General features: G+C 31.2%; 2 protein-coding genes across 3 annotated transcripts; both read left to right on the top strand.

Moving 5' to 3' along the window:
- The first annotated feature begins 33 nt into the window (after positions 1-33).
- LOC128393015 (uncharacterized) lies at positions 34-3,923 on the top strand. Of its 2 annotated transcripts, none has more exons than XM_053353117.1 (7): positions 34-182; positions 722-888; positions 1,004-1,078; positions 1,334-1,422; positions 1,531-1,837; positions 2,050-2,279; positions 2,383-3,923. In XM_053353117.1, the coding sequence occupies exons 2-7, from the start codon at positions 801-803 to the stop codon at positions 2,743-2,745; spliced, it is 1,152 nt and encodes a 383-aa protein (XP_053209092.1). In that variant the 5' UTR covers positions 34-182; positions 722-800; the 3' UTR covers positions 2,746-3,923. The 2 variants fall into 2 exon arrangements, with proteins under 2 accessions (XP_053209092.1, XP_053209091.1); XM_053353116.1 differs by having other exon boundaries at positions 291-888.
- A 4,635-nt stretch (positions 3,924-8,558) lies between these two features.
- On the top strand, positions 8,559-12,641 carry LOC128393827 (protein FAM91A1-like). Its single transcript, XM_053354041.1, has 4 exons — positions 8,559-8,969; positions 9,172-9,327; positions 9,433-11,827; positions 11,892-12,641. Exons 2-4 carry the CDS (start codon positions 9,174-9,176, stop codon positions 12,136-12,138), a joined length of 2,796 nt encoding a protein of 931 aa, XP_053210016.1. The 5' UTR covers positions 8,559-8,969; positions 9,172-9,173; the 3' UTR covers positions 12,139-12,641.
- The last annotated feature ends 75 nt before the right edge of the window (positions 12,642-12,716 follow it).

Raw genomic sequence — 12,716 nt, 5'->3', positions numbered from 1 at the left:
GAGAAAAAAATTGTTATTGTTTTTCTTTGTACCTGTTGTGTCAAGACGAAAGAATCAAAGTGATTTGTTGATTGTTGATTCGTTTGTTTTTAATTTGAATTGTGAATGTAATTCGATGTAATGAACGACCAATGAATTCGGATGAAACAATTGGAACAAATTTCTAAAAACAAGAAAGAAAAGTAAGAAGAAATTCTTCAAATGAAATGTTCTTTTTTTCTGTCTGTGACTTAGTTTTCTTTCTTTCTCTCAATTTCTCTCTGTGTTTCTTTCTTCTTTCCATATGATAGCTTTTATTTTCCTTCTTCTCTTACAACCTTGAACCTTTTACTATTCCAGTGATAATATTACAGAGTTTCTGTTTCCCTTTCTTTTAATTCTGTTTCATGATTTCTTTTTTCTCTTTCTCTCTCTCTCTCTCTCTCACACACTGTTTTTTATTCTCTGTTCAAATGTAACATCAATCAGATTCTGTTTTCTCTGTGAATTATCATTACCCTTTTTCCCTTCAGTTCTTCTCGCCTCTTTTGCATTTCATCATTTTCTCCACTAATTGTGTTCTATTCTCTGTCTTTGGTTCTTTCTTCATTTTCTCTCCTTTTCTCCTTCTCTTTGTCTATCTCCCTGTCTTCCTGCATCTCTAGTATCTATTTCACTCTATTTGTATCTTTCTTCATGTTTCACCATTGTTACTGTTTCCATTCATCATACTCGCCACTAGAACCACTAACGCAAACCCTTAATTGACCAATATCATTGTAACGATAAAATAACGAGTGTTTTGGACTCACGAATTCGGAATGTCCATTGACAGTCTACCAGATGAAATACTTGATTTAATGTTTGAACGAATTCTCTTCATAGAAGATGTAATCAACTGTTCTAAAGGTAAATTTTGTTTACAATCTTTACTATTTTCATTTCTTTCACAATTTAATTATTTCTTAGTTCTAATGATTCATTTTTTCTCTCTCTCTCTCTCACCAATTTTACATTTCGCCAGTATGTAGACATTGGTGGACATTAGCCCAAAGACGGTTGAACCACGTTCATTACCTGATCGCCTGTTTATCTAAAGGTAATTTTCCTAAGAAGAATAATTTTAAATTTCTAATATTTTGATTGAGCGTTTTGAACAATTTTTCAATTATTTTCGCTTCAAGTTCCATGTTGACTTGAATTTCTCATCGAATCAACATTCTCTTTCTACCCGAATCATCATAAAATAGATTCATTGCTAAATGAATAATCAATCATTCTCATCAACCATACATTTTATGAGTCTAATTAAAATAAATCAATCTCTCCATCTCTTATTTACTTTTCTCTCTAGAAAATTGTTTATATCAAGGAAGGAAATTCATCTTCTACCGGCCAGATAAATATAGTTACCATTACATGAATATACTTCCTAATTTAAAGGTAAATATCAATGAAAATTAGTTAATTTGTCTATTTGTTCATTGATCGTTCTCTCTCTTTCCTACCTTGATAATAATCGTTAATTTATTTCATTTGCTTCCACCAAAGATAATCGATGTAGATAAGAGCTTGGATCGAGCAGAAGAAGGTATATTCTTACGAGCCTTGGAATCGCGACAGAAAATCAAAGGAGTAGCTTATCCCTATTACGAACCAGAGGGACCATGTAAATCCATGTTTCTCAAGAATATTGAAATGTTGGCTCCTGGTTATCTCACGATAAGCAATGGATTCGTGATAAGCCTTTGTTCAGATACCATAAGACAATTATTCCTCGAAGATAATTATAATAATCTAGATGATATAATCTCAAAGTGCAAATCATTACAACGTATTCATATTCATCATTATGAAGGTAAATTTTACTTACACAGAGAGAGAGACATAATCAAATATTTACAATTGATCAAAATTTCTAATCATCTGATGTTGTAAATGTTTTCATTTATTTTTCCTCTTCAAATTAATCGCATGAAAATTGTTTACTCTAATTATCTCTAATTATACACTAACTGTATATAAATATATTCCTATTGATTAATAATATTTTTCTCTTCAATTTTTCAGGAGCAAGACTATTGACATATAAAGGATTACCTACAGAGTCTCTCCAAGTTCTTGAATTAGATATAAGTTATTTCTATGGACCCGATACATGTATCAATAATTTTATCGATAATTGTCCAAAACTGAACAGCCTTTTCTTACGTTTTAATGATACAGAATTTAACTTTATTCCTTCAAAGAATCATAAATCTCTTGAAAACCTAGTTCTTGAATATTACTCACGATCAAAGGTTAGATTATAATCATAATGGTTAATCAATTAACTGTAAAAGAATCCATGTTAAATCAGTGATGCTAATTTGTTAATTTTCTTCTTTCCATTGATTCATTCAGGACCCGAGACCAATCAAATGGACCAATATACCACAGTTTTTACAAAAGGTTCCTAATTTAAAGCATCTTGCTATTAGATCGTGCCCAGGATTTAAAGACATTCACATTTACGATATACTTACATCATGTCCCAATCTGAAACTAATTGATTTAAGAGATTGTCCTGATATAAATTCTGATTCGGAGACTTTGGTTAATGAGATTATTCAATCGAAAGACTATCAGATCGAAATACTAACTGGATCATACTCAAAATTACCTCTACATCATCATGAGAAAGTCGTTTGTCAAGGATTTGATTTTATGAAGCATATATTTCATAAATCATGGAAAAATATTCCACTGTTTTTAACATACGATTAAATTGTGGATCGAGGAGTCAACAATTAGCTTTTATAATGATTATTATTAAAGCAGTAAACTGTCACCAATGTGTCGAACTGTTTGTTTCTCGAAATCATGGATAAAAAGAGGTCTTGAAATGTAAATACAATCAACTAATTGCTGTTTATTTTATCTGCAACTTTTACACCATCAACTATTCATTGAGCGAAATCAATTTGGATTATTATCATGAGTATCTTCAAACAATTAACCCGTGATGGTTTATAAGTGTGTGTTCACTTATTAATATAATCATAGTTATCTTCTAATTAGCTTAATTCACCTCTAATGTGCTTCATTTTAATCAGTCCGCTAATTAAATGAAAAAAGCTAATTTTTTCTTCATTGATTGGAAAAGTAACAAAGTTTAACTGTCAACAAAGGAAAAGCTTCAATACAACTCTGTCCGAGAATCAAAAGAAAAAATATCCAACCAATCAATTCATTTTGTAAATTATGTTCTTGATAATTGATAATTTAATCAACGAATCAAGTCCATTCATCGTCACCGAGCTAAATCATCACGCTAATCGTTGATTGTTTTATTTTGTCCAAGGCTATGATTGTTTATTGACCTCGAATCGAATCAAAAAAACCTTGTTTGTTTAACTCTCTGGATTATTTTTTGCTGTTTTTCTTGTTTAATTTTCATCAATTTCATCTTCATCATCATCATTGTCATCGTCAACAATTAGCATGCTAATTAAATGTTATTTTCAGCTGTAACTAAATTAACACAATATGAAACACAAAAAAAAACAACGACTGTAACTGGAATAAATTTGTTTCTAGTTCTAACACTGAATTTTGGTTAATATTGATTAAGATTAACGATTGTGATTTACTTAATCATCTTCATCATCATCATCATAATCATCAACCTGTTATTTTAATTTAATCACAAGTATAACTGCGATCCTGTTGAAGCCCAATTAAGGTGGTTTCCTGACATCTCCATAGTGTGAAGAAATCATTATTGATTGATTTGTTAATCAACCAAACAATTAACTTACAAATATTGAAATCAAAAAGTAACTCGATTAATAGATTGACTGAAAAAAAAACAAATTTGTTTAATTATCTATTGTAACTTGTTGTTTTTAACTGTGGAAACATGCATACAATTAAATGTCTAGTGATAATTTCGCAAACACAAATATATCTTGATGATGATCTTTTGTCATAATTTACAATGATTAACATGAAGAGAACGCCATTTCCAGGGTAACCTTTGATTAAGAGTGAAAGAAGAGCAAGAATTAAACAACAATTCACTTAATTATTATGGTGTTACTCTGTTGAGATCCACGAAGTGGGAGAAAGTCCGGTCAAAAAAGTTGTATGGTAATTCAGTAATGAAAGCGGAGGTCGATCGTCGATAATAAATCGGATAATCGATTGGTCAGTTTGGGGTTTGGTGATGAATTAGTACAGTCGTTCAAGTTCAATATGAACAGTTTAAAGAGAAACTGAAACGGCTTAAAGATCAAATGAAACAGATTAGTGACTAAAAGGATTAACAATTTTCTTTTAAAATTCAAGTGAAACACTTTAAATAGGCTCAGAAACAGATTCAAACATTTCATTTTCTTCTTTTTATTTTTCAAAAAAATTTTATTTAAAAAAAAATTTATTTGGTGATTTAGTTAATTAATTCATGATGATTTCACCATCACAACATTTAGATATGTAAGTCATCATGTGATCGAAGTAGTTTAAATTTCTTAGTCCATAATTGACATATTTTTTTTAAATGTTATTAATTAGTTACTTAAATACTCGGACAACAATTTGATCCAATTACAGTCGTTCAAGTTCAATATGAACAATTTAAAGAGACACTGAAACGGCTTAAAGATCAAATGAAACGGATTAGCGACTAAAAAGATTAAGAATATTTTTTAAAATTCAAGTGAAACGTTTTAAAGGTGATCAGAAACAATTTAAAAAGTGTTTCATTTTCAGTTCATTCAAATTCATTGAAAACCTTCAATTCATGATGATTTGACCACCACAACATTTTTAGATTCATCCAATCATGTTAACAAAGCATTTGCGACAGTCAAATTTCAATTAATTGTAAGAGTGATTTTCATTGATTTACAAATTTCTTGGACATTAGCTGGTTCTACAAATCTCATAGAGAAAATGAAATACTTTTAAATTGTTTCTGATCACCTTTAAAACGTTTCACTTGAATTTTAAAAAATATTCTTAATCTTTTTAGTCGCTAATCCGTTTCATTTGATCTTTAAGCCGTTTCAGTGTCTCTTTAAATTGTTCATATTGAACTTGAACGACTGTAATTTCACATTAATCACAACCTTTTCCGTTGGAACCTTTGATTTGCCCCTTCACCCGATTGTCCATATGTAAACACTGAGAACAATCAACCAAACGTGTTCACAATTACCATTGATCTATCATATGATATCATATTTATTTAAAATTTTAATAATTCTATTTAAATGATTTAAATTTCTTAGCGATTTCATTTTAAGTTGATCACAATTCACCATGTGAACAATTTGAACAAAAATAAATCTCGATATTTTTATATCATTATTATTTCAATGGGAGGAGGAAGGTGCAACCAGCAATCAACTGACCATATTACTGATTCTTGATCGAGTAATCCAACAATTTAATCAACTAACAACATTCAAAAGCTTTCTGGAAGCAAATTTACTCAGCCATTTTCCATGTCACTTTTTTGGTTCAATCGGTTTTACTTGACTTCAGTTTTTTATAGCAATTGAAAGATCATCTAAGTACTGTAGTTAATTGTAAGTAATAAAAAGTGACCCGGTGATAAAAAAATTTACATTTCGACTCATTGATTTGCTTGATTAAAATTTTATTCAGAATCCAAGTTACAATGAAAATTATCTTATTCTTGTTTGTTCCGTCAATGGTAATTGTGATGCAGAATCAACAGATTCCATGTTTCCTAGGGCGATGGTTTCGTTAAAATTTCAGCGTTATTCGAGTGGCTTATTACGCCATCTGAGTGCCTACAAGTGACGAAGAAGCGATATTTTTCCGCTGGCTTAAGGTTTTGAGCTGAAATAATAAAAGTGAAGCTGTTTCTCGATACAGTTCGAGCATATTTCACTTTATAATCTGTCAAAAAAAAAGAAAATGCAAATCGATCGAAATTAAACTTTTGTTCTTTAGTATTCAAAACTCATTTACCGTTAGATATTCAATACTTACTTTCATATGATAGAGCCCAATAAGGTCTAATCTCAGAACGATCCTCGATTTCCACTGATAAAAAGCATTCCTCGATTGAATTATCGCCTTCTCCTTCTTCGGCAGTCATGTTCAATTTAACGTCATTCGCACCAACGTCAACACTTTCCAAGACAACACGGGTCGAGGTTATTGGAGTAGCTCCGACCTAGTAGTACCTAGAGAAATTCATTTGAAAATTTAACCTTTCGAATCAAATTGATTTAATCAAATACAATTCAATTTTTATCATTGATTGTAACTGATTGCTTAGCTTACTTTTAATTGTCTCGAATCTATGATACAGCTACATAAATGGACAAATTTATCTGATCTGATGGGTGGTTTTACATGATAACTGAAAAGGGAAAATATTAAGTAGATTGACATTTAGAAAACAATTGTATCGGAAATCAAGAATGATTTGATAATCGAAATCGCAATTTGTCAACTAAGTTATGAGCACAATGGGAATTTATTACTACAATTACTGGTATTACTTGTAATCGCGACTGTTAATTATTTTCAATTAAACCTCTATCCAGCTAAATGAATTGATAATTATCACCATCAACTGATAGTTGTGATTCATTTTGATTGTCACTGATTGTCAGATTTTACGAGAGACTGAGGTTTCATATTGTTACAGAGCTTTGATCATTGCCTATCTTCAAGTTGGTCCATTTGAATTCGACTTTCATACTACATTTCCGGATTTCAGATCTCGAAGTTCATTCCATCGGCCCGTTACAACTCAATGTTTAATTGTTCCATCAACTAAATCAGCCTATTGGTACAATTGAGTTAGTAAATTAGTCACAAGAGTTTATGAGTTGATAAATGTTATTAATAGATCAACGGCGAAATGAATGGAAAAAGCGATTTGATGTATCGTTGGTGAGGTTAATAGATGCATTGTGAATCTCATGGAGATACTAAGGCTTACTTAATTAAGGCTGATGACTATTATAATTTAGTACATTATTATTGTGTTACTTTGGTCAAACGGAAAGGTTAAATCATTAATGTCCAGTCTGGATCACTTGAAAACAGAGTCGAATTCAAATGAACCAACTTCAAGGTTTAATTGAAAATAATTAACAGTCGCGATTACAAGTAATACCAGTAATTGTAGTAATAAATTCCCATTGTGCTCATAACTTAGTTGACAAATTGCGATTTCGATTATCAAATCATTCTTGATTTCCGATACAATTGTTTTCTAAATGTCAATTTACTTAATATTTTCCCTTTTCAGTTATCATGTAAAACCAACCATCAGATCAGATAAATTTGTCCATTTATGTAGCTGTATCATAGATTCGAAACTAAATAATTGATTAAATTAAACAAATGAAATGAACAACTGAGTAAATTAAGAATTTGAAAAAGTGAAATTCTCAGCAACAGCAAATCCAATAGTTACTTTAGTTTGAAAGAGAAAAGTTTTCTTAATCGATTGATCAGTTTGGGGATTTGGCGATAAATAAGTAAATTTCTTAGCAGATAATTGATATTTTCGGTAATGTTCAGTGATTTTTATGAAAAGGCCACAATCGATGGTTCCGATTCAGATAATAAAGACTTTGATTGATTTATGCTTCTATTAAATCAATAGTTAAATATCGATAGTTGATTGAGTTTTTAAACGCCAGAATCAACTGAAAGTTTGTAACTAACCAAAAAGGTACAATTAGATATTAATGTTTACTTTTAATTGTTGACAATCAATTGTTATCTAGGTAAACAAGTACAAGTAAAGGTGATGATTTATTTTAATTGTGTGAATATTTACTAGTCTCCGAGACATTGAATTGTTAATTGTTACTATTTAAAAGATTATTTAATGACTGTTAAGTTGCGCTACTTTCAATTTAATTGAACGGGAAATAATTGTCAATCTAATCAATAATCAGTTTACAATTAAGAAGATAAATTAAGTCTAAAATTCGTTGTATATCTTAACCAAAACTGGGACTTTTCGAACACTCGAACGATCGTAAATTAGGACATTTCCGTTGCTCTTTTCGACGATATGAAGATGACTTTTTCTACATATCAACGATCACGAACATTGGAGTGACAATTAACAACACAAGACTCGAACCATTGGAATCACAATTGAACAATTAATTATGATGACGAAGAAAAAAAAATTAACTCTAACAATTTATTAACTTATTTTTTATGGAAAATGATACAAATGAAAGACTAACAGTTTAGTTGATTGTGATCAGTGAACTTCAATTACTTAGTTCATTTTGGTTCCAATTAAAACGGTTACAATTGAGCTTTAATTACAATTAGATTGTTCTGATTGTCAGGAAATCTCAGTTCTAAAGTTGAATTTAATTCCAGTTGACTGTCATCACATTGGATTGAATCCAAATTAATCTCTAATCAAATCAGGAAGTTGATTGGAAATGAAGGTGATTAGTTGTGAGAGAGAAGATAATTATCACTCAATTAAAGAGAAAAAGAAAGAAAAAGAAAAGAAAGACAAAAGAAAGTGAACAATTTCTCATATGGAAAAAAGAAACTCTTTTCAATCCTCTTTCTTTTTTCTCTTTCTTTTTATTTGTTTTCTTTTTTTCCAAAATAAACTAACTGGTAAAATCTATTCAACAAAATGATTACATTTTATTTTTCTATTCTTTTTTAAATGTTAATTAGTTACTTAACCATTCGGACAACAATTTGGTCCAATTAATTTCACATTAATCACAACCTTTTCCGTTGGAACCTTTGATTTGCCCCTTCACCCGATTGTCCATATGTAAACACTGAGAACAATCAACCAAACGTGTTCACAATTATCTCTATATTTGTTTTCCTCTCTTTCATTTGTCTATTTTTACCTTTTTTTTCAGTTATGTTTCCATCGGTGTGATTTACCTGAATCATTCAAGTTCACTGAGTAATTAGACTTGATACATGATTAACTAGTGAAAGATTATCATCGACATTTGGTAAGTATTGGTGGAGATACTTTTCCATCAATCTATTTCCTATTTTCATCCATATTATTTATCTACCATTTTCTGTTATCTTCTCATTGATGTGAGATATTTTTCTCTTATTTGTTGATTGTCTCAATCAATTTTCAATTCGTTTTTGGCAAATTACAATTGATTTCATATGTTCAATTTTTTCTCATCTCTCACCTGATAGAAATGTCTGAAGAGATTGAGAAATACGTTCGTGATAATGTTCCCTGGGATGAGCTCGACAATGAGGTTAAGATGATCATTGGAACCAAAACTGATTACGATCACAATATCCTGGAATATAGTATTAAAAATCAGCTGAGGTTCATCAACAATTTGGGTGAGTCTTTAATTTTCTATTTCATTTGTTACAAATTGTGTACCAGAAAATTTATTCATCTCTCATTAAAATGATTCTATTTTTGTTTGTTGATTCAATTTCTAGTGAAAACGGTTCGTCGTAGTGAAAAAGGTTATTACCTTGAGCTGTTACGTTACAGTCGTGAACATTTGATGCTATTTCCTTATCATCTATCCGATTATTTGATCTATGGTATGAGGATAACACCGTTTCAATATTATATTCAAATGATTCATGAATTATTGGAAAACGAGAGGAGTTATGACACTTTACCAAATTTTACCGCTGCCGATTGCCTTCGTATTCTTGGCATTGGACGGAATCAATATATTGACCTGATGAATCAATGTCGATCTCGATCATTTCTGGGCATCATGCGTAAATCGATACGCGATTTATTGCCCAAAAAACCATTAAAAGATATTGTTATTGAATATTGGTGGAAAATTTTCCCTGGTTATATTATGGAAGATGATATGAGATATTTGGCTACCTCAAGTGAGAGAGATGTAATTGATATGATTATTGGTGAAGGAGGGTCCATAGGTGAGGGAGAAGTGGCTGGTAAATTTGCAGAAAAAGATGTTCGCTCATTATATTTGAAAGGTTTAATCTACCTTGATGTTCCCATTGAAGATGATGACCTGATTGTGGTTCCACCATTGAGAGGATTTGTTATGAATCGGATTCAGGGCGATTATCTGGAAACCCTTTTGTATAAAATATTTGTTTCCATTGATGAGAAAACCACCGTTAAAGAATTATCTTCAATTCTATCCATTGATCCATCTTTGGTTAAAAATGCCATCTCCATTTACTGTCGTCTTGGTATTGCGTACAAAAAAACACTATCCATGACACTGGACGAATGTCATCCCTCTTGGTCATCAGCTTTATCTTCATCTCCAATCAGTCATTCACTTTCATCTTCATCCTCTCTTTCATCATCAACCTTGTCAGTTAAAGGAGGATCAGGTCACCACAAAACAAACGCAACTAGTCAACAAATGGCCAAATTAATTAACAACATTACCCTTGATTCTAGTGGTAAAGAAATCATTTCAACAAATTCAGGTTTAATCACTGATGATTCTGGCAATAGAGTTGACTCACCAACAGCTGATTCTTCATCTAGACCGTTACTTCAACATTCAAATTCAATATCAAACACTAAACGTATCGCCTTCTTTTACGATTCCACCCTGGTTGCTTTTCTCATGATGGGTAACCTTTCCCCTGGCCTTAAAACACACGCAGTGACGATGTTTGAAGTCGGTAAATTATCCGATGAATCAGTGGACAGTCTACTCGTTGAATTATCTGAGATTCACAATATTAATGTTGAAGAAGAAGGTGATGAGGCGGAAAGATATTTCCTCCATGCGATCATGTTATACCGAACAGTTCAATTCATTCGTCATAATCCTGATCTAACGGCGTCTCTTTGTGACTTTGATGATGCTGACATTGGTTTAGGAATTGATTTAATTCGAGCAGAAAGTTTAATGAACTTGGATGCCAAAGTTTGCGATAGATTGTTAAAGAAAAATTATTCAGTTCTTTTGTCCATTGCACCGGTCAGCAATGAGACACAATTAATTACCAACACTAGTCTTCCCTATCTTGGTCCAGTTTCACCTTTGATAAACTCAATTTGGTTCAATCTTTACTTGTACTCGCTTCTAGGTGCAGGTCCACCGTCACTCCTATTAACTGCCCATCAGCGCTTGAAAAGTCTTCCCACTCTCTTTAAAGGTTTTGAATTTCTTTACCTTACCCCTTGGGGCCGTGACTCTGCCAAAATACCAGCTGATAATGCGCTTCACACCATCAATGAAATGTTAACCACCTCACCGATCCTAGTCCAGGCCTATGCGACAAAAAGTGACTTTCCCTCTGATGATCTCATCTACGTACCATTCCCGTTGACCTGTGAAGAGACGATTAATGAAGAGATTTCAAATCCATTCGAAACTCATCCCGATATTGTTAAACTTTCTTCAATTCTTGATCTAAGATTTACCTGTGGATTTGTTACACTAATTAGACATCAATTATTCTGTCCATCATCACCTTCAATCAAGGAAGCAGAGGAGTCTCAATCTGAAACTATTATTGCAGTTTCGTCACAACCTCCGACCGCATCTGATGACATTGACGAAGTAAATGATAATAAACCGGAAGAAGCACAAGAAACTAATGATTGGGAACAAGATGAATCAGAATTGATTTCGTTAACAGAAGATGAACCAACTTCTATTAAAAGAGGAAACGAAGAGCAAGAAACAATCAACGATTCCGAGAAAGTGAAGGAAAAACAAGAAGATGATGAAAATAATTCAGACGAAATTCATTCCAATGATGAATTTAAATATTGGACTTTAATTGAATGTCACTTTGGTGTTCCTTTATTTGATCGAGCTTTAAATAAGAGTGTTTGTAATAAATTATTGAAACATCATCTTTTTGATATAAACAAGTAAGTTTTCATCTAATTAGTAGCCGATAATAAACTAATTACGTTTTTCTTTGATTTTTTACAGATTATCTCGTAATACCGAAATTAACAATTCTCTTTGCTCGAAAGTGGAAACATTTGTCTCTAATTTGATTGATTCTCCTCGAATTGGTGATAAACATCAGAAAGACAATCAAAGGAAAACCTCATCATCATCTCCCTCATCATCTTCTGGATTTTCACAAAACTCAACAATTAAACGTCAAGTGCCTTTACCGTCCACTAATTTAATCTTCACTAATGGACAATTAGAGCCCTGGTATCAGCCTTAATTGTTATTAAATTGTTCAAAGCTATTCTTATAAATAAGGAAATCAAAACAAAAATCATGAATCAAACAAGTGGATTAGCAACTAATTCTTAATTGTTTGCCAATCTAAGACGATTCAATGATTTAACAGTTACAATATTTTCCAATTCAACAACAATAATAATCAATAATTTTAAAAACATTCCCCCAAAGTTTAATCACCAAAAAAAATAAGACAAACCAAAAGACAAAGGATCTTACAAATATACTAATAGTACATTAATCAACAATTAACAATCTAATTTATCAATCAACAATTGATAAACAAAATTAAAAGTGTCAACGATGTTTGTCATCAAGTACAAGCTGAATATACAGTTTGAGTATTTTGTTTTCTCGTAGAGCTGCCATCTAATTACCAGATGATTGTAATGATAATATAAAAACTTAATCAATGGGAACACAATTAATGAGAAAACAATTAAATTTAACTATTACAAACAAAAAGCTATACTTTTTTAAAAAGAAACAAAAAACCAATGTAATCAACAAGAATCTAAATAAATAATATTATCAGTGTTACAATCAATAAGATGAACA

The sequence above is a fragment of the Panonychus citri genome, unplaced genomic scaffold, assembly GCF_014898815.1.
Source record: "Panonychus citri isolate SS breed McGregor unplaced genomic scaffold, ASM1489881v1 Contig00138, whole genome shotgun sequence".
In the NCBI taxonomy this organism is placed as follows: Eukaryota; Metazoa; Arthropoda; class Arachnida; order Trombidiformes; family Tetranychidae; genus Panonychus; species Panonychus citri.
This window is presented reverse-complemented; position numbering and strand designations above follow the sequence as displayed.

What these genes read in the sequence shown, in the direction of transcription:
- LOC128393015 (XM_053353117.1), top strand. Translation starts at nt 801, where the DNA reads ATGTCCATTGACAGTCTACCAGATGAAATACTTGATTTAATGTTTGAA. An exon ending in TGTAATCAACTGTTCTAAAG is followed by an intron (nt 889 to 1,003) that starts GTAAATTTTGTT and finishes ACATTTCGCCAG; the next exon opens with TATGTAGACATTGGTGGACA. An exon ending in GATCGCCTGTTTATCTAAAG is followed by an intron (nt 1,079 to 1,333) that starts GTAATTTTCCTA and finishes TTTTCTCTCTAG; the next exon opens with AAAATTGTTTATATCAAGGA.
- LOC128393827 (XM_053354041.1), top strand. Translation starts at nt 9,174, where the DNA reads ATGTCTGAAGAGATTGAGAAATACGTTCGTGATAATGTTCCCTGGGAT. An exon ending in GAGGTTCATCAACAATTTGG is followed by an intron (nt 9,328 to 9,432) that starts GTGAGTCTTTAA and finishes TTCAATTTCTAG; the next exon opens with TGAAAACGGTTCGTCGTAGT. An exon ending in CATCTTTTTGATATAAACAA is followed by an intron (nt 11,828 to 11,891) that starts GTAAGTTTTCAT and finishes GATTTTTTACAG; the next exon opens with ATTATCTCGTAATACCGAAA.